The 26,217-nt window shown below is 39.1% G+C and overlaps 1 protein-coding gene across 1 annotated transcript; it reads right to left on the bottom strand.

Annotated features, from left to right (window-relative positions):
* Window positions 1–12,950: 12,950 nt before the first annotated feature.
* INHBA (inhibin subunit beta A) lies at window positions 12,951–25,626 on the bottom strand. Its single transcript, XM_053949403.1, has 2 exons — window positions 24,834–25,626; window positions 12,951–13,975 (listed from the first exon to the last, which is right to left on the bottom strand). Exons 1-2 carry the CDS (start codon window positions 25,624–25,626, stop codon window positions 13,089–13,091), a joined length of 1,680 nt encoding a protein of 559 aa, XP_053805378.1. The 3' UTR covers window positions 12,951–13,088.
* Between the last annotated feature and the right edge of the window lie 591 nt (window positions 25,627–26,217).

The following is a 26,217-nucleotide window of genomic DNA, read 5'->3' as shown; positions in this document are numbered from 1 at the left end:
TTTGGATGTTGCATCCTGGGTTTGGGTTCAGATTAGGGGTTCTGATCCTTGTAAGTTTGCCGGTTCTGTGTACCCTCGTGCATCCCCCGGGTTCCCCCCCACATCCGCTGTAACTAGCTCCAGGCTGCCTGCCGTTGGAGTTTCCCCCTGTCACTCTTGTAACCACTGTCTGCCAACTCTTGAAAATTCCATGCTCGTCACCCCATTCCCACATTCCCACTGGCCCCAAAACCCCATGTCCGCCCCTGCTGTGTTCCTGTTGGTCGCTGTGACACACATCACCGCCATGGCATCTGTATTCATTGGTCGGAGGGCTCCCGTCTTCTCCTATCCCTCCCCCTATATCACTCTGCAGCTCCCCAGCCTCGCTGCCAGATTCGTCCAAGTGAGGTTGGGAGTGGGCTGCGGCTTCTACATCATGGCCAATAAAGCATCCAGCCACCACGCGGACGGATTTGGACGAATTCCCTGCCTTTTCGTTTCTTTCCTCGCACTGATGGCAACGCGTGGCCAGCCCACCCCAGGGCGCAGCAGCAGAAGCGTCCGGAAGTAGTGGCAAGCACCGACCCCGACTAGAAGCCGAGGCGCCCAATACGGGCGCTCGGGAGCCGACCGGGGCTGGGAAAAGTAACGCACAGCTGCTTTTGAAGAAAGCTCAGAGACAACAATCACAGGCTGTAGCTGCTCAAAAATGAGGATAATACAGTTTTGTGGTTTGACAGGAAGGGATATTAAACATATATATTTAAAAACAAAACCAAAACACAGCCAACCGAAAACAGCAACAAACACAGCAACAACCAACAAAACCAAACCAAACCAAACCAAACAAAACCAAGAAATTCAAACAAACAAAAAAAAAAAACAAAACAAAAAACAAACCAACCAACCAAAACAAAACAAGACAAAAAACCAAAAAAAACCCCACAACCCAAAACCACCAAGTAGCTGGCTGCATCAGAAGGATAACCAAACTGTCTGGTTTGCTGCAGCATAAATGTATTCTTGCCTTGTTATATAGAGTGAATTCTCTCTGTCCACAGGGGATCAATGCTTTTTCTCATAACCTGATCCACCACGTTATTCTACCAGAGAAAATATGGTATTTTACTGAGGTAAAAGTGGCATACCTAACTGCAAATCAGCAATTAGATTTTCAAGTCAGAAACATGATGACCTAAAATTTATGTCTTATTTTTCTTCACTCTCTCTGTCCCTCTAAAAAAATTGCATGTTTGAGTAAGTTGGACTCAGAGAGAGCAAAAGAGAGGCCTATTTGTTGTCTTGACCTATTTTTACACCCCAGTCACTTAAATCCAGGGGTAAAACCTAGGTTCTTTTGCTCTGGGTAAACACAAAGGAAAAATACTGACCAGACATTCTCAAGAGGTAAAAATCACACAAAGTTTACTGGCAAACTATGTAAAATCAAGGAATTTTGGCAAATTATTTAGTATAACATAAAGCACATCACAGCATAGACTTAGCCCATTCAACATAAAAGCCTTTAAAGCTATTTGATGTTACATTGTGTGAAAAAAAGAGTTAAATAAGAAGAAAGGGAAAAAACCAGAAAGACAGGAAAGATATAGAAAGACAGACATATAGCCACCAACTCTTGGGTTCTAGCGATGTAATGGATAGAAAACTCCAAGATGAAGGTAGGGTTAAGGAACAACAAGCTTGCCTCATGGTCTGGCTTCCTATAGCCTTGATGCATCATGGGCCTTCTTCCCAGGTGGCATTTATGGTCCCTCGGCACTCAGGGACTGGGTTAGGCAAAACTGAGGCTGCCTCCAGTGTGCATGATTGACAGACACTGTGGGGCCAGGGGGTATGGGGTTAGGGCACTACCTTATCTGAGCAAAGCCTGACCCACCCTCTACCCACACCAAGAATCTCAAGATGTCTAGAGAGAAATTATTCTTTTCAGTCTCTGACACATACCAAATGAGAATTTCTGTTTTACCCTAAAGTCTGCCATTCTCTTTCAATGCCCAAAACCATGTCTGCATTTTCCATTTTCCACTGTACCAACAGTTGAATAAAATGTTCAGCTTGCTTTTCTTACTGGTGACACACATTTAGTTCACACTAATCATTATAATGCTCAACTCTTTTTCCTGAGGGACGGTTCATTTCTATGCATGTAGCACAGTTCTGTGCAAGTGTTCAAGGCCAGGTTGGATGAGGCTTTGAGTAACCAAGTCTAGTGAATGGCATTCTTGCCTGTGGCAGGGGGATATGAACTAGATGATTTTTAAGGTCCCTGCCAACATAAACCATTCCATAATTCTATGATTTCTGATATTCAGCTGCTCTTTCATTATTTTGTCAAGTTATTCAACAACTCCATGCCACCAGCCTTTTTTTCATTCTGTTTTTCAGATTTTCATGCTCACAGTGCAGTCCCTAATGTGGAGCCAGACACTAATCACATTTTCCCTTTTCTTTCATCTCTTTTAATTAAAACTATTAATGTGTGCTGTCCTCTTTATTCCATGATGGGTTGGTTTCTTTAGGAAGAGTTAGTGGGGTATCTTTGTAAATTCCTCCTGGAAAATCCAAGCTGACTGTATCAGTGTGTGGAGGTGTTTCCATTAACTTGTTGATTCCTTCATAGAAATGAAACAGGTTTTCCATATAGCGCACATTGACCATTATTGTCATTTATCTTATTTGATCTTGTAGCTCATTCTTAGATGTTATGGATTTTACAGGCTGTTCTAATTCTTTTCCAATGTTATGTTTTCTAATATGTTTTTAGAATTATTTACTGGCATTTCTGTTCTTTTTAGTTTTTCCTCAAATACTTTTTCTACTGCCCCCTCATATTGAATTTTGGGCTGTTTTTCAGTACTGTTACTCTACTACAGTATCCCTAAATAATCTGGAAGCTGCTTTGAAATATTCAGCCATCCCTTTTAGCCTCTTAAAGTCTTCACAAGATTTTGAGGTTTGTTTTTCTGCTGTAGCAGAGGAAGGTGGAAAGATGGACAAGTACAACTTATCTTCTTCCTATTTCAGAACAATATTATGATAATAGATTATTGAGTTGGGTTATGCTTTTCTTCTTGTCTAAATGCTTCCTGAAGAAGCCATTTGTGGCAGCAAAGAAATCAATCTCTGCATCATGACCTAATGTGATTGTTACTGCATGGGAGTAGTTGAAAACACTCCTCTGTTGCTGCATTTTCTCTCTCTGCAGTCCCTCTACTTTTCCTTAGATGCTACAGAACCTCTCAGTACCTGGGTGGGTCACTGGCAAGGCAGGTCTAGTACTGGGCTGCTCCTGTTTGGACCTGGAGTTTCTATTCATAGAGAATGTCTCTTATTTATTGACATAATTAATTTATTTATCTGATCTCTCTTCTTCCTGTCCAGACATGTGGGGGTAGCATAAAGCTCCTATGCCTGAGGTTACTTTCTTAGGCTATAGAAATAGGAATGGAGGAGCAAAGCCTGAAGCCTAAACCTGGAGACAATTTCACCACAACAGCTGTGTACAAATGACTGGGTTGCCCACTGAAAGCGTGAGAAAGGAGTAGGATTTGCATGAAAAGGTATGCATCTGAAAGCATGCCAAATTTGAACCTGATTCACACTAAGGTAGTTTGCATTGCTGAGAAGGGTCTGAATTGCTTCTGAGGGTTGTGTCATCTGCTAGAAATTAAAAAAAAAAAAAAAAAAAAAAGGTAATAATGTGATAAGTCACTTGTTAACCAATATGTCTGTCCAGACTCAGGTAGATTTCTGGCCTCTGTATACTCTCCTGGTGGGAAAAGTGATGAGTGTCTGATGTCTGAAAATGGTGCTGTGTCTTCTTCCTGAATTGTGCCATTTCTGTGGGAGACACACAGCTCAGCTGAGAACTAAGATTTTGACTTTTGAATGGGCTCCTTCAGTAGAAAGACTCTGTGATATTGCATAATTGTATTCTGTAACTGGATTTTTTTTTTTACCTCTAGCCTGATTTCAGTTATCTTCACATTTTCCAAAAGTATTCAACTCTGATCACTTTCATATATAGTTCAGTAAAGTGCACATGTTTTCTACCACCTTACTATCTGCTCTTTTATATTCTGATCTTTCTTGCAAAATAGGACTTCATTTTGCTTTCAGTTAAGCCACCCAGGTCTGTAACACCCATCTGCCTTCATTAAGATCAAGCCAACTGCATCCTAATTCAGCCATAAGAGCATTCTGTGTGTCTAAGTTGTGGAGGAGCAGTCTGCTCAAGAGCCCCTCTAGGCATCTCTACTAGTATCTTTTGCCAACTTTCCTCTGAATGCTTTTGTTTGAATAAAGCTGCTATGTTGGTTTTGTCTGCTGTAATATGACATTCTGGAAGCCATAACTCTGTCGTCTCAGAAACAGTAATTTTGTCATGTAATAGAAACTGTATAAGTCAGATATATTAAATAATTCATAGAATTGTAGAATGGCCTGGGTTTGAAGAGACCTTAAAGATCATCTAGTTCCCTGCCATGAGCAGGAACACCTTTCAGTAGACCAGGTTGCTCAGAGCCTTATCCAGCCTTGTCTTGAACACTTCCAGGGATGGAGCATCCACAGCTTTTCTGGGAATCCTGTGCCAGTGTCTCACAGTGAAGGATTTATTTCTGTCATCTGATCTAAATCTACCCTGTTTAGTTTGAAGCCATTCCGCCTTGTCTTGTCACTACAGACTCTTGTAAAAAGTCCTTTCCAGCTCTCTTGTAAGCCCCCTTTATGTACTGGAAGGCTGCTCTAAGTTCTTGCAGGAGCTTTCTTTTCTCTAGGTTGAAAAAACTCCAGCTCTCTCAGCCTGCTTTTGTAGGAAAGGTGCTCCATCTCTGTGATCATCTTTGTGGCCGTCCACTGGATTTACTCCAGCAGGTCCTTGTCTTTCTTGTGCTGAAGCCCCGAGAGTTGAACACTGTACTGTAGATCTTACAAGAAAGGATTTAATTTGTCCCTGTGTCCACTGTCAAAAGAAAAAATAAACCCATTCCCTCTCACAGTCTTCATAAGATGAAGATACATAGATACTGTCTAGGCATGTGGACCTTTCTCCCAACTCTTTCACTTTTAGTGCTTAGAATTTCTGGCTATTGGAGGAGAAAAAGGAAACCTCATTGTTCACTTAACTCTGTCCTGCAGAGAGTATTTGGGATTCTCTAGCAGACAGTGACTTTCTGCACTATTTTCTCAGTGAATGCAATTTTAGCAAAGCTGATGAGAAACAATAGTAGACAGAAGAGATGAGATCATATGGTGACATAGTGTGAGACAGCTCTTTTGAAACCATGAAGCATCCAGAGGTCATAGAAGTTGGGCAGCAGGTATTTGCAAGTCACAGATTTGATCACTGTGCTATACTTCTATCAGCAGTATAAGGGAGGACAGTCACCCTGACCCCCACGCAGTACTTCAAATCAGTCTGTGTTTGTATTTCCAGGAGACAGAAAAACTTAAGAAATTAATCACTGAGGGCATCCATATCTGTCTAACCATGGACTATCAAAACTTTGACTCTGTCAGCCCACTGACAAGCGTGGAAAGAATTGTGATGTGCACTGAAATTAACCCAGTGACTCAATAGCCCAAGCAGCAGTGTGAAGATGCTGTAAGGTAAGAAATCCTCACTAAGCAGAAACTATCCATGTATCTGTTTACCAGAATAATTTGGTGTTATCTGCCTTTGTATGTTATTAACTTGGTCTCATTTGTTTAGGATAGGTTTTTTTCAGTATTAGCATATTGTTCTACTTGTGAAAAGAAAGTTCTTAGCTCTCCACTGTTCTTTTCAGATGGAGCATTTCAACAAGCTTGTACAATAGCAACTGTTCTCAACAGCATTCTTAAAATAAAAAGGAAATATAATGGCTGGAGAAAATGGAAAACATCTGGATTGCACTATCTACTCCTGCACTCTGTGTCATGAAAGAGAAACAATAGCTCTTTGTTTTACACCTGAAGTGTAAGCTTCAGTTGTACCAGGTTAATACGCCAGCAGTTGGAATCAAGTAACTCTTAGGGTTTTATTCTCTTAGAGCAACTTCCAAATCCAGTTGAAATTGTCTTTGCTGGCAATAGTAATCATAGAATCATCTAGGCTGGAGAAACCTTTAAGATCACTGAGTCCCATTGTATAATAGTGATCATAATGAAGGGAAGAAAGCATATATTCAAATATGTCTTAGTAGTCTCTGAAAAGAATGCTTTCTCTAGCACTGATTGCATTGCTTTTTTAAAAAATATATTTTCACTAAGAGGAAGCCAATTCAGTTCTCCAGACTTTGTAGAATGGCTTTCAGTGCCTAATTATTTAAAGGCCTGTTCATAGCTGTGATGGCCTATGCTTGAGCATCATGCAAAAAATCTGCTTAAAGATCAGATCAACTTCAGAATTGTCACCTCACTGGAATGTAGCAGGAGCCCATTTATCACCATAGGAATGCAATGATTGGTGAAAACCCGTCATAAATTCACCCTGCTTTCAAATATGAGGGTACTCAGATAATTTCTCACTCAGAACAGTAATCAGATGCTTGTAATCAGGCCTCTGATCATTTCATCTGACTACCTATCAATTTATAAATTAACCTATGTGAACTGACAGCTTTCCAATTTTTTATTTTTATTTTTTTTCTCAGTAATGAAAATTCCTCTTTTATCTATGTAAGCATCTAGTTCTGGATTATTTCAAGGGAATTATGGTGATAGTAGCTGAAGACCTAACAGGCTGCAGGCATAGGGAAGTTGCAGTTGGCTTTAGTTTTTGTACTCCATGTGGTTCACAAGGAGAAGTGAACAACCTAAAATTTCATTTCTTGTTGGGATATGAATTCAAATGTCCATTTAACATATTCACATTAAAGAGAGATATAATACTGTTCAGTCTGAAGAGGCATTATTTCCCAAGTTCCCATGAATTTCCCAGCAAGGAATGCATATTAAGGAATGATTACACAGGGCTTGGTGAAACTCCCTTTATTTATTTCACTTGTGTTGTTGCTGCTGTTGTATAAGAAAGAGCAAAATAACAAAAAGAACAAAGTAAAATAAAGTAACAGCTGATCCAAACATTTTTAACATGTTGAAATCCCGTTCCAAATGCAAAGATTCTTTCTTTCTGCCTTTTCTTTGCATTGATTTGCACAAGCATTTTCTCTGTGAGCCAAATGCATCTCTGGTATAACTTCACTGAAGTCACTGGACTTACACCAGAGGTGGTTTTGGTCCTCTGTCCTGGGTAAATACAGTAGGAATAAACTGGTCACACAGGCAGAGTGTCTGGCAATAAGTGCACTGAGTGGTCCTGGCAAACCAAAAGGAAAAATCTAAAATAAAAAGCCCAAATAAGTCTTTTATTTAATACAGGGCCTAAAAATCTACTGGGAGCTGCTGAATACTGCCCACTAACTGTACAAAGTATAGGTAGCATGCCTTCCAAATATCAAAATACCAGACGGAATGCCGTGAAAATAAATAACTTCTAATATAAACAAATGAGAACATATCAAACTGTTACCTCTTTAAACATAATGTAAATAAAAAAAATACCGGTCCTTCTACACAATAAATATTAAGAAACCATTGACATAGTTGAAATGTACTCATATAAATTAACAACTTTAATTACATTAGCCAAACAGACATTGGTTAAAGCACTGCATGTAGTATGCAAAATAATAATAATAACAATAATAATAATATCGACAACAAAACACAAAATTATAAAAACAAAATAGGCTTCATAATATCCTGGCTTTCATAATTTATATATATGTATATACATATATATAGTTGTGTGTGTATATATATATACTGTAGACATATATATAATATGTATATATATAATATAACTCAATTTAATATAACAAAGTATTATATAATATGTTATGCCATATTAAATTGTATTATATTTTATATATACATATTATTATGAAGATATATATACACATACATATAGATTATATATATGTGCATATATATATCTTCAACCCATTGTCAATGAAAGTTTTTGAAAGTATTTAAATACAAAGAAACCCATTGAGAATTAACAGATTCATTATATCTCAAAAAATAAATAGCTATAAAACCCAGAAGTGCTGCTTTTTTTCGGCCCATGAAAACCTTGCTTCTAGTTGTTCACAGAAGATCAAATTATGATTTTATTTACTCATGCTGAAAACGTTTTACTCAACATGTAATGCAGTGAGAGCATATGGGGGAGTAAAACCTTTTCAGTGTAAGGAAAGGGATTAGCATCTGCTTCTTATACTGATGTACATTATTGACATGAGGTTTAACTTAAAAAACTTTAAAATTTCCATTGTATCTACCTATACTTCAGAAATAGTTTTTTCTCAATTTATTGATGCTGACTGGTAACTTTCTAGGAAAGGAGACCCTCTGCAAATCAATGGCATTGCTTACAGAGTAAGGCACAATTCCACATGAGCAACTATAGTCCATTAATTTTTAATTTTGCACATAAACTTTACAGATGCCTGAACTTCTTTACCTAAGAGATATTGCTGCTAGCCTCTACATGGTCTTGTGGTGTCACTGTTAAATGAACTTGACAGCTTAATTCTTAACTAAATAGAAAGAAAAAGGAGGTATATATATTGGAACCCTACTTCGCAGTGATTTGGTAGGAGACTGTTCTATTGAAGTCAATGACAAAACTCCCATTTAATTTAATTCTACAGTTTTGGGCACTAGACCATATGAGTGCATAATAATTACAAGCATCTATAAGCATTTCCTTTTGCTAAATCTACAGGATACAAATACATTCAGCCCTACCAAAGAAACATCTTAGCATGCACTTATGCCACTTTCTTAGGCTTTGTAACTAGTGAGTATCTGACATGGAGATGTCAAAAGACAACCAAATGTGGTCAGCTCTCAAGCAATAAGATTATAGAGGTACTAAACAAATACATTTTTGTGATTAAGTATATACTGAAAACGTATTTTCAATATAAACAGTAAGTAGGTTATATGGAAAGGAATGTGTTAGTAGTTAAGAGCCTCTCTTCTTTTTGGTACAGTCATACCTGAAAGGAGAAGTAATTTTTAAGGCTGCATGCCCTAGAACAACTGCTTAAATATGGTAACAATTTCTAATGCTAGTTTAAGTACATGCAGATTTAATTAAATCAAATTATCAGGGATGGGTTATTTTGCTGGAATCATTCAGTCTTGACTAGCATCCAAATTTCTTATTTTACTTTATCATACAGTTTTTCATTTCCCCCTACTTTAAATAACTCTGACCGCAAATCAAAACCCCATGACTGAGAAATTGCAGGGAGAAATCATTCAAATCTGTGACCAGTACAGACACATAAATGCAAGCTAAAAAGTAGGGCTTGGAACAGTTACTTCTTGATTTGTAAACTTTCTTCTCTTTTTTGTGTAGCTATCATGAAACATGCTCACAATATCTAAAATCCTGTTTTCTTTCCTCACTTGGAAGTTGTCTCAGGTTAGTTTAAAGTTTTTCAGGCCAGTCCCTATTCATCACATTAAATCTGCTATCAAATTCAGGATCAGAATTATTTTTTAAAGGATCTTTCTCCTTTAGCCAGAAAAAACACGAGTTTTTCTAAACCTACTTTGTTAGCTGCCAATGGGAGTTTTGCCATTGTCATCTACAGGAAGGTTTGGGGATTTCATGTCTCCAATACTCTCTAGCTAATCACTGTTGAGAATAAATTTTATCAATGTGAGCCATCTGACCTGTTTCCCTTACCACTGTGTTCAGAGATCCACCATGATGCAAACAGCCTCATTCAAGTAATTGAATTAAACAATGTTGGCTGTGGTGCCATTCACTCAGAATCCTTTCTCTCCCTTGACAGTGCCCACAGCAGAAGGAACCTGTGATTCACCCTGTCACAACTTTACACATGTAAGTAGTTTTACTGATCTTGTAAGGAGACCAGTTGACATCAAAGAGCCTGTTGACATGAGTAACCATTCTGGGACATCTGATTGTATAAATAAGAGTTCTGGGGCACCCAATTTTAAGGCCAAGTACAAAGACCAGTGAACTAAATGGTATCCTCAACAACTCTCGCAGACTGTGTCCCTGCTCCTGCTGCCCCAAAGGCTGGCTCTGCTTCTAGAAAAATGGACAGAAATTCTGCCACATGCTTCAAATAAGCAGGGCCAGGAACTTTGTTAAAGTTATAAAGATAAATTAGTTGTGCATCTTTTTTTTTCCTGATAATTTTCCTACTAGCATTTGGTATCCCTCCCTTTCCCCAGGAAGAAAACACAAAAAACCCAACAAACTTCTGCAAATAATTTAGTTCAGAAAGCCTTGTTATTTTACAGAACACTTTAGTGACAAATTTAGTGTTTAACCAATTTTATTTTTTGACTTTTTTTTTTTTGCAAATTGCAAACAAGTCTGTGAAAAAATCTGTGATGTATAAAAAGTACATAAATGTATAACCAATTAGCTGTACTATGCAATCTAAATATTGTGGAATAAATTAGATAGAAAACTTAGCTATACGCATGTATGTTGATATCTATTCAACAGAGGAAAGGGCTATTTTTTTTCTTTTTTTTTTTCTTTTTTTTCCCTTTTCATTTTTATCTCTATAGATACAGACAAATATGGACATGCGCCCATGCGCATATGCACACACAGAGAACACACACGCACACATGCACACACAAACAGTTTTGGCTGACAGAAAATGAAGGCCCTGATTACACTGTTTAAACATGGTTCTCGCCATGAAGGTGCTAACACACTATCCCTAGCCAGTGTGACTGGGTTATATTGTGCTTTTATCTTTTTTTTCTTTTTCTTTTTTTTTTTTTCTCTTTTTTTTTTAACAGACTGTTCTCCTGACAAGACAGGGAGCTGTGTTAGTACTTCTTTCCAGGAGAGGCATTTAGAAGCCTGTCCCGTCAGAAGGCAGCTAACTGGGGCTTGGTTCAGCAAACCTATGAGACTCTGAAGCTTCAGGCTCAGGATTATCAAACTCAATGTAAACAGGGCCTAAAGGTTTCTCCCATTCCCTCTTATCATCTCCCCCTACCCAAAGACAAATGTAAGTTTAACATTCTTTTAAATATGACAGCGAAAAATTTTTAAAAAATTACTATCTACCTATGCCGTACGGATTGGACCCTTCAGGTTAGATGTTGACACTGAAAATTGGGTCTTACAGGTATCATGCAAACCCATTAAGAGTTGTCATACTAGAGGGTGGTGGTTGAGAAAGCCAGTATTTCAGCAAAGACTGTATTTCAAACAGAAATCCAACCACAATTGCCATTTTCTGTATATTTGCAGGAGCAATGGTGGACAGGGCCCAAGGCTGCTTGCAATTTTACATCAACATTTGAAATGTATATCAGCACTTTAGGTTTCTCTTGCACAAATACCAGCACTTTAGTTTTCTCTTGCACAAATACCATTTTGAACATGTAGCATCCCACTTGGCAGCAAGAAACAAAAAATCTTTTAACCTACTGTGCTTTGCACACAAACATTCATTGTTTTAAGAATAGTAAAATGAAGCCAGAAATGCTTATGCCTTGTGTATACATACATATATACATACAGAAATATATACATATATATGTATATCCCTTGGACAAAGTTGTTTCCCTACAATGCACATTTGCTGTGCATCAGGGCCAAGTTTAGTGTTGTACATACAAAACAGTATGATTATGCTCAGATGAAGCTCAGATCCAAGCACCTTGGATCCAAATCCTAGGGATTTTCTGGGCTTACTTCAAATGGCGATTTTTTGTTGAGGGCACTATTTGAATTTAACTGGTTAACAAATATTCTAGCCTGAATGTAATCAACCCACTGACTCTTAATTCAAACCCTAACTCATTACAGGTGAATGGTACCAACCACAAACAGACTTTATAGAGGCTTGCACGAATGTCTTTGGTGTACGTGTCTATTCATTTTAAGGTACAAAATAATAATAATTATTATAATAATAAAAATAGCTATTCTGTGTGCTGTAGCAGTTCTTGTATAGCTCACAATAAGTGCAGCTCTCAACCCCTCCCACACCCAACCACCCTCCCTTGCAAATATTTGTTAAATAAGGATTAGACAGATCAGACACCATTGTAGTGCAAATAGTAAACGATAAAAAATTTTTTTACAAAATATAGAAATGTTTGACTCCAGTAACTGGACAAACATGTTCCTTTCAAGTATCTCTCACCAAAGATTTTTTTTTTTAAACAAGTTACTTCCATTTAAAAAAAAAAGTCTCTCTTTTTTTTTCTTTCTCTCGCAGGTAAACAGTTTCAAACCATCTAGGTTGCATAGTTCTAACATTGTAAGCACCTTTACAGAATGTAACTTTTATTCTTTCATTAATTTTTTGTTCTTTTTTTTTCTTCATTTTTCTTTTTTCCTTTTTTCTCCTTTTTTTTTTTGTAAATGTAGTGCAGAAGATGAATGTGTACACACCTGCACACTATTGACCCTTGATCAATGTTAAGTATATGTATGTGTATTGTGTCTGTATGTATAGAGACATGTATATAAATACATAGCCATATATATACAAACACAAACACTACACACCTACTCAGTTGCTCTGTAAATGTGGGGGGGAAGCGCCAATGATCATACACTTGGCTTTTCATTAACCTTTTGGACTTTGTCCAAATTTCTGCAGGTTGGATGAGCTGCTACCATGGCTTTACCTGATGGGTAACTAAGGGAGAGAACAGAACTTCTTTCCCCTAGTAGAAACTAATGTTTAGTATACTATGTGACAAGATAAGGAGCATACTGAAAGAAAGGGGAAATCCCCAATCCATACCACCTTTCAGACCTATCTTATTCAAGCCTGGCTTCATGATGTTTTCTTCCTTTTTTGTAGCTGAAGTCTTTTCTGGTCCTCCATAAGTCTTTTTTTTTTTTTTTTTTTTTTTCTCTCTCTCCCTTTTCTTGTTCTCTTCTGTTTTTGCTTATATTTCTGATAATTGTTTCACTCAAAAAAGATCATACCATGTCTGGTCTTTCCTCTTCTTGGGCTTTTGATACATTTTCTACTTAACAAGAAGGGTCTTGTGCACACTAGCGTCTACGAACAGCCACACTCCTCCACAATCATATTCTGTATGTCTTTCTTAATGATGTTCTGGCCATCATCGTAGTAGAGCATGGACATGGGCCGGAGCTTAGTGGGCACACAACATGATTTGAGGTTGGCAAAGGGGCTATGGCCCCGCATGCGGTAGTGGTTAATGACAGTGGAGTGGAAAGATAATGATGAACCAGATGTGCCTGCTATATGGCTGGGACACTCTCCTTCGCAGTAGTTGGCATGATAACCTGTAGGAGCAATGATCCAGTCACTCCATCCTATGTCCTTGAAACTGACAAAGAACTGCTTCTTGCAGCAGATGTTGACTTTGCCATCACACTCCAGGCCTCGTCTCCGTCGTCTGTGCTGACGATCCTCTGAGTGCCGGGCAAGCATCATCAAGAAGGGCCGATGTGATTGCTCCTTCTCCTCTTCTCCTGTGAATTCTCCAGCTTCCTTTTCTTTCCCTTCCCCATCATCTTCCTTTTTCTTCTTCTTGCCCAGTAGCACCAGGTTGGCTCCAGTCTCTTGACACAGGTCACAGGCAATCCGCACATCCAAAGAGATCTTGCCTTGGTCCAGCAGTCTCTGAACGCTGCTGGAGACAGGGAAGATGTGCCAAGTGCTCTTACGGGTGTCCACTGCCTTTTCTGAAATCAAAGTCTCACTCTTTTCACCTTTCAGCCCCCCATCCTCTGTATCTTCTGCTCCTTCAGAATTGCCTTTTGGCTGCCGCTGCTGTTGAAACAGGCGGATGGTGACTTTTGTCCTGCTCCGGTTGGCCTTGGAGACCTTCAGGAAGAGCCACACTTCAGCATGCTCCACCACCGATAATTCACTGCCTTCCTTGGAAATCTCAAAGTGCAACATTTTCTTGGCTGTGCCTGATTTGGTAAATGGAAATAGACAGGAAGAACTTGTTAGTATGTCTGCTTGCATTTTGTTAAAGAGACTTCTGTTACTTTTTCCACAGGCATGAAGTGCCCTAGGTTTTCTATTTGGTTCTTTAAATTTTTATGGATCTTCTGTTCTAACCTTCCTTCACCCCCTCCTCAGTTTGTATTATGTGAAAATTCTCTTTTTAGAAAACTATACATTTGCCTGATTTCCAGCATATTTTAACCAGAGCATTTTTCATAGTGACAATCTAGTCATTAATGTAAAGGATCTCATGGCAAATAAGCATCAGTGGCTGCCAAGGTTTGCTTAAGCTGTCTTTGTGATCACTGTGAGCTGAAAGGCAAAATGCTTTATGATGGCAGTCCATATGTACCATATGCATAAAAATCTACACCTAATATCTGGTTAGGAAATAAGGTCCAGTGCTACCAGTTCTTTAGCAATACTTTGAAAATTATGTGGGGAAGAGGTTTACACTTTTTCTCATACGTCCTTCATTTGCATCTTAAAATGAGTTGTAAATATCTATTGTTTCAAAAACAAACACATGCTAAAATATGAACCTCTACTTTAAGAAGTTTGAAGAGTTATATTGTAAAGAATTGAAGAATTGCAGCAGGCAGACTTTTCATCCTGTTAGATGTTAGCTGTAGATCCTGTTCCGAATTTAACACATTGTACTTGCTGTGATTATAGTAATGGTGAATACACTGAGAAATGAGCTAAAGAACTGTATAATTATGGGGATGGTTCTCTGGCATAATTGTATCAACTTGCTGAGATGTCATTATGATGATTGTGATGGTGAGGAGGTGTTTCTCGGATACAGAGCTCATATCCCTGGCAGAAGTTGGAATGAATAATGAGGGCTGTTTAATGATTTGATCACTAGAGCATGAAGAAGTTAAGAGAGAATGAATTAGCTGGGGGGTGGTGGTGATATTATTTTTTCAAGAGAGGTACTTTTCTATTTTCTTGACAAAGAAAAAAGCCCTGATGACATCTTTTGTTCCTTCTCAGCATGAAGGCCAGGATAGACTGGGGTCACAGATTCGAAATGTACAGATACCCAGCCTTAGTGAGAAAGAAACAGTATTCATAATTATCAATTTGTCATCAATATTATTCTTGAGCTACCCATAGTTGTTTACCAAATTTTCTGTGCAGCAATTCATCTTGTCAGTGAACCAGAACTTTGCAGCCTAAAACCAGAAAGTGTTGATTAAAATGGAAGTAGCAGGACACATACATGAAAAATTGCCCTTTTTGTATCAAGGCTTTTCTCCTTGCTTCCCCTGCAACTGAATTCACCACTACAGTCTCACTGAACTTTTCCCTGTTCTCTCATTCACAGGTGAGACAGGACCAGAGCAAAATCACAGGAGACATCTACCTTGTGTTCACTTGCAAATTCAAGAGTTGCTGATTTCTGAAGTTTGTAGGCAGGCCGTGCTGCCCCTTGAGCTACCTGCTGCTTTTCTTCTCTGTGAAGTACTAGTACTGACACATCCAGCTTTCCCTGGTGGCATTCCCAGGTCAAAGGGAGAGACATTTCTGAATTGCAGTGTCCTTAAGGCATAGTGTTTTGTTTTTGTTTTCCCTCCAAGTGAGAGTGTGAAATTGTAGACTTTAACTGCTACTGAGATATGGAAACACATAGTTTGTGTTAACTGCTTCTCACAGACAGATGATGCCAGTCTTCAGAGTGAGTTACATTAATTTCTCAGGGAGCTACATGAAACAGAGGGATTTTGCTTTAGAAAAGGAAGCAGCTTGTAAAAAAAGACAGAGCAAGCTGACCAGTACTGTGAGGCATAATGAAATTACCCTTTTTCTATTATTTTTTATTATTTTTTTTTTAATTTTTTTTTTAGTCATTCAATAATAACTGAATGGCTAATGCTGTTTTTTTTTTTCCATTCTGGTAATCAAACTATGTCAAAGCTGCCAGCTGTGTTTGAGCAGTAGTCACATGACAGACACCAATCTCACTCCTGACTCAGTTTCAGAGCATGAGGAGTTGTACAGTGACATCCCTCCAGTCCAAAGGAAGTCCAAAAATCTGGTTGCTTTGTACACAGAGTATTATGTTATGGAGTGTTCTCTATGAGAATGGCTACTTCTAAGGGCTGTGAGAACCAGCCAGCCTCTGGCTTTATTCTCCCTGACTCTCTCTCCTAAAGCAAGCTTCTGTCTTTAGGTTATCCCTTTCCAGTCCTGATAAATCCTTTCTGAGGGGGACCTGGACTTAAAGGGAACCTGAAGGCAGGTGATGAGCCAAGGGTGGGTTTCTGCCAACCAAGACTCTCCATCCAACCCATTCTGCTTGCTACCTCCACCCAAGCAAACCTTAGTGGAAAAAAAAAAGTGGTTTAGATCAAGCTGCCGAAGGTCTTCTGGCACCAGCAGCTTTTTCCCAGCTGCTTCTCTTTCCCCAGAGCTCACAGACTTCTGCGTGGAATAAACATGAATTGCTGGGAATTGCCATATTTATTTTGCATTCTTGACAAACCAAACTGGGCACGGACAACAGTTCTGGCACTAACAGGGGTCCTGTGCATGAGCAGATCAACTGTGCTGGATGCATGAGAAGCTCATCTGTGCTGGACATGGACAAAAAACATGGTCTTGTCACCTGCTCTAAAGAAAGCAGGTAGGGTGTGCAGACCTGGCTCCACAGTGGAAGAAGCTGTATGACCCATCTAATCTGAAAAGCCAGGCAGCCCCGAATTACAGAATAACCTAGTGCTGATAGGTGCTAGTGCATGGTATTTCATATTCTGCTATTTCCATCCTAGTGGGAGTTGAAAATAGTTACGAAGTGACGTATCTGCAACAGCAAATATTCACATTACCTTTTGCGCTGGCCAGAAGCATAGTGATGCAAGCAGTGTTTTTGACAAATATTGCATGAAAGAAACAGAAAACCTCAAAAACCCTCTTAAGTAGCTTTTCAAATGCTCCTCTATGTGTGAAAGTAGAATTCTTCCTCATTACTAAAAATACTTGAACAGTATGGTGAAAGTACATGAGTACTTGCTTTTTCTTTACTTAAGGGAAGTGAGTTTGAACAAGGTAGCCTAAGACATGTCCTTATACAGGGATAACAGTCTCCTTGTAGGTTGTTAGCTACAACAACAGCCTCTCTGGATGTCGTTAGCTACGTTTTCAGAAACAAATGGTGGATTAAGAGTCTAAAGAAAAAAGATGCAGGAAGCTTATCTGAGCCTAATATTTCTGAATGAAACAAAATCCTGAAACCTGCATAGCTAATAAAAGGTTTTATAGCCATTAAAAAACACTTTTCCTTTCATAGGTCTTTTTAGCAGGAGACTGGGAATGGTTCAAGGTTGAGGATAAAAAGCATGCTTTCACATTAGGAAAAAACGAAGCTTTTCTGAATTCTCTCCACATTCACAACTAGTTTGTTACGATCACACAGCACAAATGGTATGAATCCTGCAGTTTTTAAGAGGTCACTGTTCTCAGACAGGCTCATTCTGGAGTCAGAGTTTGGCCTGTTCTAAAACTAAATTGAGACCCTAGGATGTGACTTATTATGGTTACACATTCACTTTATAACAGGATCTTTGTTTCTAAAATGTTCAGTGCTACAATAAAATAAATTCTTCAAGTCTTCTGAGACAAAAAAAAAAAAAAAAATCTATATTTAAATTTCTCCAGATATTTCTTAGGGCTTTAGCAGTCTTTCTTTTTAGGTCTGAATTAACAGTCAGGATCAAAGCTTCGGAAATACATACTGTTCATCAAACTGAAGGTAAAAGGGAGATTCCTTCCATAATTACATTTTGTTTACCCTTTTGTCCTACCTTTACATTTGCCATGGCTGATTTGCAAGGGTCTTTTTCCATTTGTAATCATCCTGTTCCTCCTGCCTGACTGCTGAGGAAAGACCCACAGCCCAACAATGATAATGCCTTCATCACTTCCGTGCTCATATAAACAGCTATGTCAACCATCTGGATTGTTATCATAGCAGAAGGCAGCTGAAAGAGGAGACAAGGGATTACTTTGGGCTTCTATTGATTGCTTTTCCTCATTTCCCTTTCCCAAAACTTTGGAGAAGCTATCTCTCTACTGCTGAGCAAAGTCCCTTCCAGATGCCAAAGGAGCAGTCTAGCAGGGCAAGTGACACCAGCAAATGATGTGAGAAGTGGTTAAAAATACAAGCTCTAAGAAGAAGTGCATATATGGTAAAAGGTTTAATGGAAGGAGTTACTGAATGGAAAGAAAGTGTAGCAGTATATATAGCATGGGAATTTTCTCATATCTGTTTTTCTCTTCACTAGTGCTCGTGCACCTTTTTAGGAGAGAAACCTGAACATGCAAGCAGAGGGGAGCCTGCACAGGTACCCTCCTCTCCACCTCTGGAAGGGCTGGCCAGGGCTCACACAGGACTCTGAAGTCAGCACCTGCTCCCAAGCAGTACATGGGTGATGGGCATGGCACAGTAACCCGTGGAGAGATTGGCAGAGCCCTTGAGGGCCCAGGCACAGCAGGACTGGAGGGGCAGCCCTGCATGAGGTAGCTCATGCTATGCTCCAGCAGGAATCTGCAGGTCTAGTGTGCTCTTCCTCTGAGGCTAAGGATCCTTCCTTCAGTATGGTTGGCTTTAACTATACAGTTGAAGTTCCATTATTTGCAATTTGCAGCAGGATTCAAGATCAAGCCATGTTAGTTCAAGCTATATACATATACTAGGTGGGGTCAAAACTATACAATTGAGAGTATCTTCTTTTGAGTAAAATACAAAAATTTTTTTTTGACCTATATGCTGTTAAATTAATAAGGCTTTTTCTTTCATAATGAAAGTAATTATTCTTTGTGACATTATAATGTGGCTTGTTCTTAATTTCTCTTAATACACAGGATTTATTTTCCTTTGAAAAATGCTCAGTGTATAAGAGGTGCTGTCGCTTTAAGTATCTATGCTTCACCGGTGCTTAATTTTGAAACATTTTTACATTATACTGTAAGTGAACTGTTTTTCCATACAAAGCAAGCTTTTTTTTCCTTTTTTAGTTGCTAACTTTACTACTGCCTATGTTTAGATTTGGGGGAATTTGTACTGCGTGCCAATCTGTAATTACATTCAAAAGCATCCTTCCCTTCACTTCTCATTTCCGTTCCCCAGGAGACAGGAAAAAAAAAATAGGTTACTAGAAAGGTTCCTCTAAAGAGAGTGAAGAGAAGAGCGTGGTTATTGAGAGATAATTGCTCAAAATGTTTACTAATGAGTGACCACTGTAGTTAGATGAATTCTTTGCAGCATAGGATTTATTCAGAGGATTTAATGTTATCATCTGGTAATTATCCCCTAGGCAGACTGATGATTACAAATCTCCTATTGCCATAGTTAGACAGTGGCCATTTCTGTGAATGCATTTTAGCCTATGGATCACTGGCAAACAATTTATCCTGATTTTTCATTATCCGGCACATGTGATCAGTCATCCAGGTTGCATACTTTCATTCCTGCTCCCTTACTGTTGCCTCTTATAGTGGGAGGAGAAATTACGGCACAATTAATACCTTATCTTTGTGCTCACCTACCATTAGCTGCCAGAAAAGGGAGATTTTGTTGTAAGAGAAAAATAAACCAAAAAAGAATATCAGGAAAAAAGAACTGTTCCCTGAGCGTTCGCACGGGGGAAAAAAGCAGCAGCGACTTTATTTAAATACCTTTTCTTGAAAAGTTAACCCAGAGAGGCATTGACCCAAAAGTTAACCCAAAGAGGTCAGTCATTCAGAATGTGAAGTAATTCAGTTCTGGTGAACCTTGACTCTCCTCTGCTATTTTGTTAGGGAGCACTTTACATCCACAGCTTTGAGTTCTTTCCAAATTGAAAGCCCTTCCCCCACATGGCTTCAAATATTTAGAAACAAAAAAGGTGTTTGTTTGGTTGAAGTTGGTTTTTTTCTTAATTTGATTTCTTCATTTATGTCTAAAATAGCTCAAGCACAGTTTAGCACCCATAAAATATTCCAAGGTAAAAACAATCCCAAGCCTTTTTTTTTTTTTTTTTTTTTTTTTTGAGACCAATTTTTTTTGTGCATACTTGTAATAGTTTGCTGTAAATTCTAAAATTAAGTGGATCAGAGGCTGCCTGTTTGTTTTCATTAAAATATTTAATTTCGGAGCACTAAGACCCAAATCCCAGGCCCACTGAAATGAATAACAGAACTTCCAGTTGTTTCCAGTAAACTAAGCTTCAATCCTATATCAACGTTGCAAGGCTTTGTTGCATTAAATGACTGCCTTCTCATAGGCATATCTCTAGATATAGATATAGATATAAGAATTCCTCAGCATGAATCACTTATGTGTATGCAAGGTAGATATATCCTGCACAGAGGAAAACGCATGAATGCACATCCTTGTCTGCAGGAATGGTATGGGTGCAGGTACAGGTGTACAAGTATGTCTGCCCTGGTATACCTGCATGTAAGGACATGCGCGTGCTTATACACACATACAGGCAAATACATATTCAGATATTTCCTATTAGCACACAAAACTCTGGGTCTGGCTACACAGAGATGGACACATACAGTACTTTCTGTTTCTCAGGTATGGTTTTCTAAACTGGTTCCCACCTTCCTAGATTCATTTTTGCTTTCTTACGTTGTTCTTTAAACCAACCAACCCTCCCTTGATTCTCACAGTTTTGATACAGTGAAACAGTTCAATACAGAATGGCTGTCCTCTTCTGGAAGTAACTTGCTTTCATTTGCTAAACTTGAAATCTTTGATTTGGTATGCAAAGGGCAGGGGGTGGGGGGAGAAGAAACAAAAAAGGGAAAATAAGCTTGTTTTCTAAAAGCTGAGGAGACTGCATTAAAAAAAAATATGTGAGCAAATCATCTCATGTGATGATTCATGGTCACATTTCTCAGTATCTTGTAAAAAACTAATATTTTTAATTTCTGATCTCTCTAGATTTCCAGCGCTTCTAGAATCAATCTTTTACCCCTTTACCTATTTCCTTCCTGCATGATTTTCCTTGCAGCTTTTCACTCCAGTGAATCCCTGCCTTTTAAATAAACTAGAAGAGAGAAACTATCCCCACTCAGAGCAGCTACAGATAAGCATAAAGATCTCTGGGATTCAGAATCCAATTAGGTAAAATAAGAGTTTGCAGGAAGGTTGCCTCGTGTAGAGCAAAAAGCCTTTGGAGTGTGCCCTCTCGTGGCCGTTCTTTATTCAGCATGAATACTTGTACCCCTAAATACAGCTCCTTTCAAAAGAAAATTGTTGAAATTATTCAAAATACATAAGCGACACATTTTTTGGTTTTTTCCCTCTTGAACTGCCAGCTTGGTTTTATAGGGTAGGTATCTTCTGGGAAAAGACATGGGAAAATACATACACGTCTCCTCTGCACATGAAAGTAGTCATCACATGGTCAAGTCAGTTCACCTGGGATTCTCTATGAAGTGATACTTCTCTTTTTTTCCCCTGGAATTTCTCCTGAAGAAATTCAGTTGGCAGAATCTCAGATCTGCCTTTTAAGCTGTCTACTTAAAATAATGAATGAGTTAGTAGCCAATCATATTTATAAGTATTGAGTATCTCTGTTGTTGAACTTGTTGGATTCGCTTGTCACAAAATTATATGACCCCTCTCCTCAAAAAACTATTCTTAAGACTTTGAAGTAACTTGCAGAACTCTGGCACAACTTCCCTTACAGCAGAACTAATCAAGGTTAGTAATCTTTGTTTGATATGCAAGTAGAAAGTAATTTTCATGTTTTACTTGTAAGAGTGCCAAAGGACAGTAGGGTGCATTTGTAACTTTTGCCCAATACTCACAGTCATTAGTTTTGTAGAGATCTGTCTGGATTTGTTAGCTGTGAAAACTACCTGCCAACTATTTTGCTGATTTCCTGGACATAACTACACCTGTTCTTCAGACAAGTTTACTGCATTTATTTCCCCTCTAATTGTCTGAAGTCTGTGCTTGTTTGAATTTTGGTCTATTTTAGAAAACAGCAGTCTCAAGACAGAGCCGTATGCACAGGGTGCTGCTTGTTCATTCACTCCATTTCTTTGTATGTTTGAGAATATGGCTGATGAAAGATGGAAATACTACTTTTTTATAAAGGCAAGTAGTAAATGTGACATCTGAAAGACATGAGGAAGGGCTGGTTCATGTCAAGCCATACCCAAAGGAACAAGAAGCCTAAAGTCTTATTTTGCTTTTTGTAGACAATTTTTTGATACAATATGAGATATTTTAATTCATTTTCATTGATTTCCTATTGCCTTCTATTGAGGCAGAGTGAGGCTGAGGTTAAAAGCAGAAAACACATTAACCTGGCTGTGAGCAGAACATGTTTGTTCTCCTGCTCGGTGTTTAAACTTCTTCATGCTATTCCCAGTTTCCACAGAACAAAAAGTGGAGACTGTCCCTGTGGCTATATTCTATTCCTGTCTTTTTAACTCATACTTCCTATATGACATGCCATTTGCCTTTGTTTTTTGCTTCACTTTCCTTTACAGTAAAAAAAAATTGGTTTAATATTTGACAGGAATAACTGCCAGTGCAGAAGAGCTCAGGATCTCAAGTAGGGTTTACTTAAATTGTTGTAGCATTGGCACCTGTAAAATGTGGTAGATCCTCTGATGTTAGCAAGTCGCCAGATGAATGGCTGTAGATGAAGAATATGCTTGAGTAATCTGAAGTTACTCCACAGTTACTCTCTGGAACAAGAGTGTATTTATCATTTCCATTATAAGCCCAAACCAGAGCTCAGTTTTTAGATTGCTAATAGTCCCTCTCTTGTCCCAAATCAAAGAGATATGGAAAGGTAGCAGGTATGGAAAAGGGCAGAGCAGCCCTCCTGCCTGGGCTTCCAGGATCATCTTAGTATGAAGGAAGAGAACTGTGGCAGGGAGGAGAAGGCATGAGAACACAGTGGATGCCCCTGTCCTGCAGCTCCATAGCGTAAGTCCTCTTCAAGTAATTTGTCAGCAACAGTAGGACAACGCTATGTAAATCAAGCTGAGTGACAGTGTTGGTGGCTGGTGGCAGGGGATCGGTGGCAGGATGATTGGCCAGTGTGTGGGCAATGGCATGATTTTTGCTGCTCACATGACCACAAGAGCCAATGGCTTCGGGAGCTGCCGTTGGAGGGTATTGTACAGAGCAGGCATATATCAAATTCCAAATTCCTTTGTGTCAGAGCTCAGGAGAGACAATAATGTATTTACAAATGATTGCAATGTACACAGTGAAGAGAAACCTCTCTTCATGCCATATGTGTTCCACTGTGCTCAGAGCGAGCTGCTGAAAACCAGGTGGGGAATCCGACTTATAGATAGCTTAGAGGTTTCCTTGCTTTTATAAATTCATTTCTAAACTAATGTTGAGCTACTCCTGCTTCTAATGACCTCTGGCATTGATACCTTCTCCCTGCTTTCTGAAGTGGAGGGTATGGAAAATCTGAAAAGCCTGAGCTGTCATGCTGAAAGAACTGATAATATGTATATTGACAAGGACTCCAAAGGCAAGGGCTCCTTGTACAGTTGGAAATCAGACAGCCAGCAGGAATGTCTGCACTTACAAGCATGCACACTTCTTGTGCATGGCTTCTGCAATCAGAACATCTGAGTCAACAGGTTTTCAGGACTGGAAACTCTGAGTGTTGTCTTAATTGTTTATACTGCTGCAGCAAACTTTTAAACAAAAATGCTTGGAGTTCCTTTGCATACTTTGCCTACCATATGCTGTACCAAACAAAACAATGACATTCTTTTAAAACCGTCTTGGCAACAGGAAAAATGCTCTGGCTAGACAGCATCATAAAAAGTTGCTGTTAGTTAGATGATAGACTTATTGCAAGTAACTGCTATTGATGCATGCACTAGCATACCCACATACACTAACAGATTTATGTGCAGATACACATACATTGAATTAAAATGGGTTCTGGTCCTATTCATGTAGGAACAAGACAGCAAAGTACAACTTTAGAGTTGTTTCTTATGGGCAGTTTATGTGAGCCTTAAGACTTTACTTACTAAATACATATATTCTGAGCTCTTGCTGCCTAAGAGTTAGGGGGAAAAGAACTGTGAAAGAGTTCAAAATACACTCTACCAAGGTTGCATTTTTGGCAGGAGTGTTTTAGGAGCAGAATCTCTTTTCCAGTATGCAGAAGTCTGCATTACAAATTGGATCAGCTACAGCAACTTGTCCAGTTCTACTGAAGTCATCTGACAGTCCCTGCAACTCTTTATTGCCGAAGATGCTGTGTTAAATTAAAAAAAAAAAAAAAAACAAAACAAAAAAAAAAGACAAAAAAAGAGGGGAAAAGCCCACAAAAAAGCCATCTCACTTCTAAAACTTAAAGCTGCTTCATCTGATTTTATAACTTCCACTATAATTTTTACATGAAAGGGCTGTTTCTGAAGTAGTTGATAAACTCCCCAAAAGGCTACAGTCTTTTTTCTTTTGCCATCAACTCTGCAATCTAGCTCTTTACTGCAAGTACTCTGGATTTACAGACAGTTTGGAGGACCCTGCTGCAGCCTGACTTTATGTTCAAGACTGGTTAGAGAGCTTCCTCCCTGTGTGACTGACTGTGCTTAGCAAGTGTAATCTGTAGCCAAGACTAAGTCAGAAAAATCAAATTCCTTCAGAGTCCTACCCCCACATCCCATTCCTCCTTCTCCCTTACCCCAGGTCTCATCCTACAACCTTGCAGAAAATATTATTGCTGAGGAGAAGAAAATAAGTTAATTGCTGTTTTGGCAGAAAGGATATTTTTCAGTTTGGGCACAAAGGATATTTTACATTATTTTTTTTTAAGCACTCACCTGATTCTGCAAAAGTGATGATTTCTGAGGTTTGCTCCACAACTTCATTCATTTCGGCTCTTCTTCCAACATCATCCTCTATTTCCACATAACCATCCTCTCCCACCTTTCCCACGTGGAGTTTTTTGATGGCATTTAAAAGTGCTGCCTTGGGTACTGGCTGGGTGATATTAGGTCTGTCCCTCAAGTGCAACATGTTCAGTATGTGCTTCTTTACTGCTTCCACCATCTCAGGCTGTGAGCTGGGCACATCCTTTGAGAGCGTGGCAAGGGCACATGATGGACAGTCAGTGACTGAACTGTGCCCCTCGGATCCTGGGGTTGGGGAACTCCTCACTATAATCCAGCAAAGCACCAACAGAAATCCTCTCTTCCAAAGCAAAGGCATCCTGGCAGCAAAAGTTGTTGTGATTCGCTTTTTAAAAGGCCCTGCTTTTCCTCCCCCTTCACGAACAGTTTTTTTGGGGGCTGGTTTAGTTTGTTTGTTTGTTTGTTTGTTTTTCCTTCTCTTCAGCAAATTCTCTGGAACAAGAACCAAAAGTTTTCTGTGAAGTTTTGTTTGCAGGCTCCCTCTCTGAATGCAATAAGTGCTGTAGATGTTTGTGGCTGTCAGGGAGAAGAGTTCTGACTCTGTCTCAGAGTAGGAGAGAGACACAGAGAGAGGGAGAGAGAGAGAGAGGACGGATTGGCCTAAAGTGAGTGAGTGAATGAGAGAGGGAGGGAGTTTTGTCTGTGAGTAAAGGCTATGATTAGGAAGGGGGAGGAACAGGCAGGCTGGCTTCCTTATGCTCATTGCTCCCCTAACACACACCTCTCTTCAAATATCACTACTCATGGATCCTTCCCTCCCCCCTTTCTAAAATATCTTCTCATTCCTGTAAATTTACTCTTTTTTTTTCCTTTTTTTTCCTTTCTGTTTGACCCCTCCCCCGCCCCCCAGCTGTCATTCCCCCCTTTTTTTTCCTTTCTTTTTTGTTTTGTTTTGTTTGTTTTGTTCCTTCAACAGTATCACTGTCTTAACTAAACAGAGGAAACATGAATGAATGAAAAGAGTGAAATCTTTAAGGAGCACCTTGCTGTTGGTCCTGCCTGGTATTGTTAGGGATAGCAGGAGATGTTAAATAGCTTGTGAATGAGATGGGAATGAGGGCAGGGGCTGTGAATATTTTGAACAGAACATTATTTTGCCTGGAGTAGATGAAAAAAACATCTTTTCTGCTCACTTCTAAATGCTGGGGGTTATCAACACTAGCAAAAGGTCTGACAGGCAGAAAATAGCACTGTTGTTTGGAGGGCTCTATAATACATGATACACTCCCCAGCTGCAAAATGCAGTCAGGCACTGAAAGCCTAAGTAGGAGCTGGTACATATATGTGACATGAC

The sequence above is a fragment of the Vidua chalybeata genome, chromosome 1, assembly GCF_026979565.1.
Source record: "Vidua chalybeata isolate OUT-0048 chromosome 1, bVidCha1 merged haplotype, whole genome shotgun sequence".
Lineage (NCBI taxonomy): Eukaryota > Metazoa > Chordata > Aves > Passeriformes > Viduidae > Vidua > Vidua chalybeata.
The sequence above is the reverse complement of the archived record's forward strand: the minus strand, read 5'-3'. Positions and strand labels throughout refer to the sequence as shown.

Bases quoted from the DNA above. Each gene is read 5' to 3' on its own strand.
- INHBA (XM_053949403.1), bottom strand. From the start codon at position 25,626: ATGAGCATAAGGAAGCCAGCCTGCCTGTTCCTCCCCCTTCCTAATCAT. The intron at 13,976-24,833 runs GTGAGTGCTTAA...TTACCAAATCAG, and splicing joins CATCACTTTTGCAGAATCAG to GCACAGCCAAGAAAATGTTG.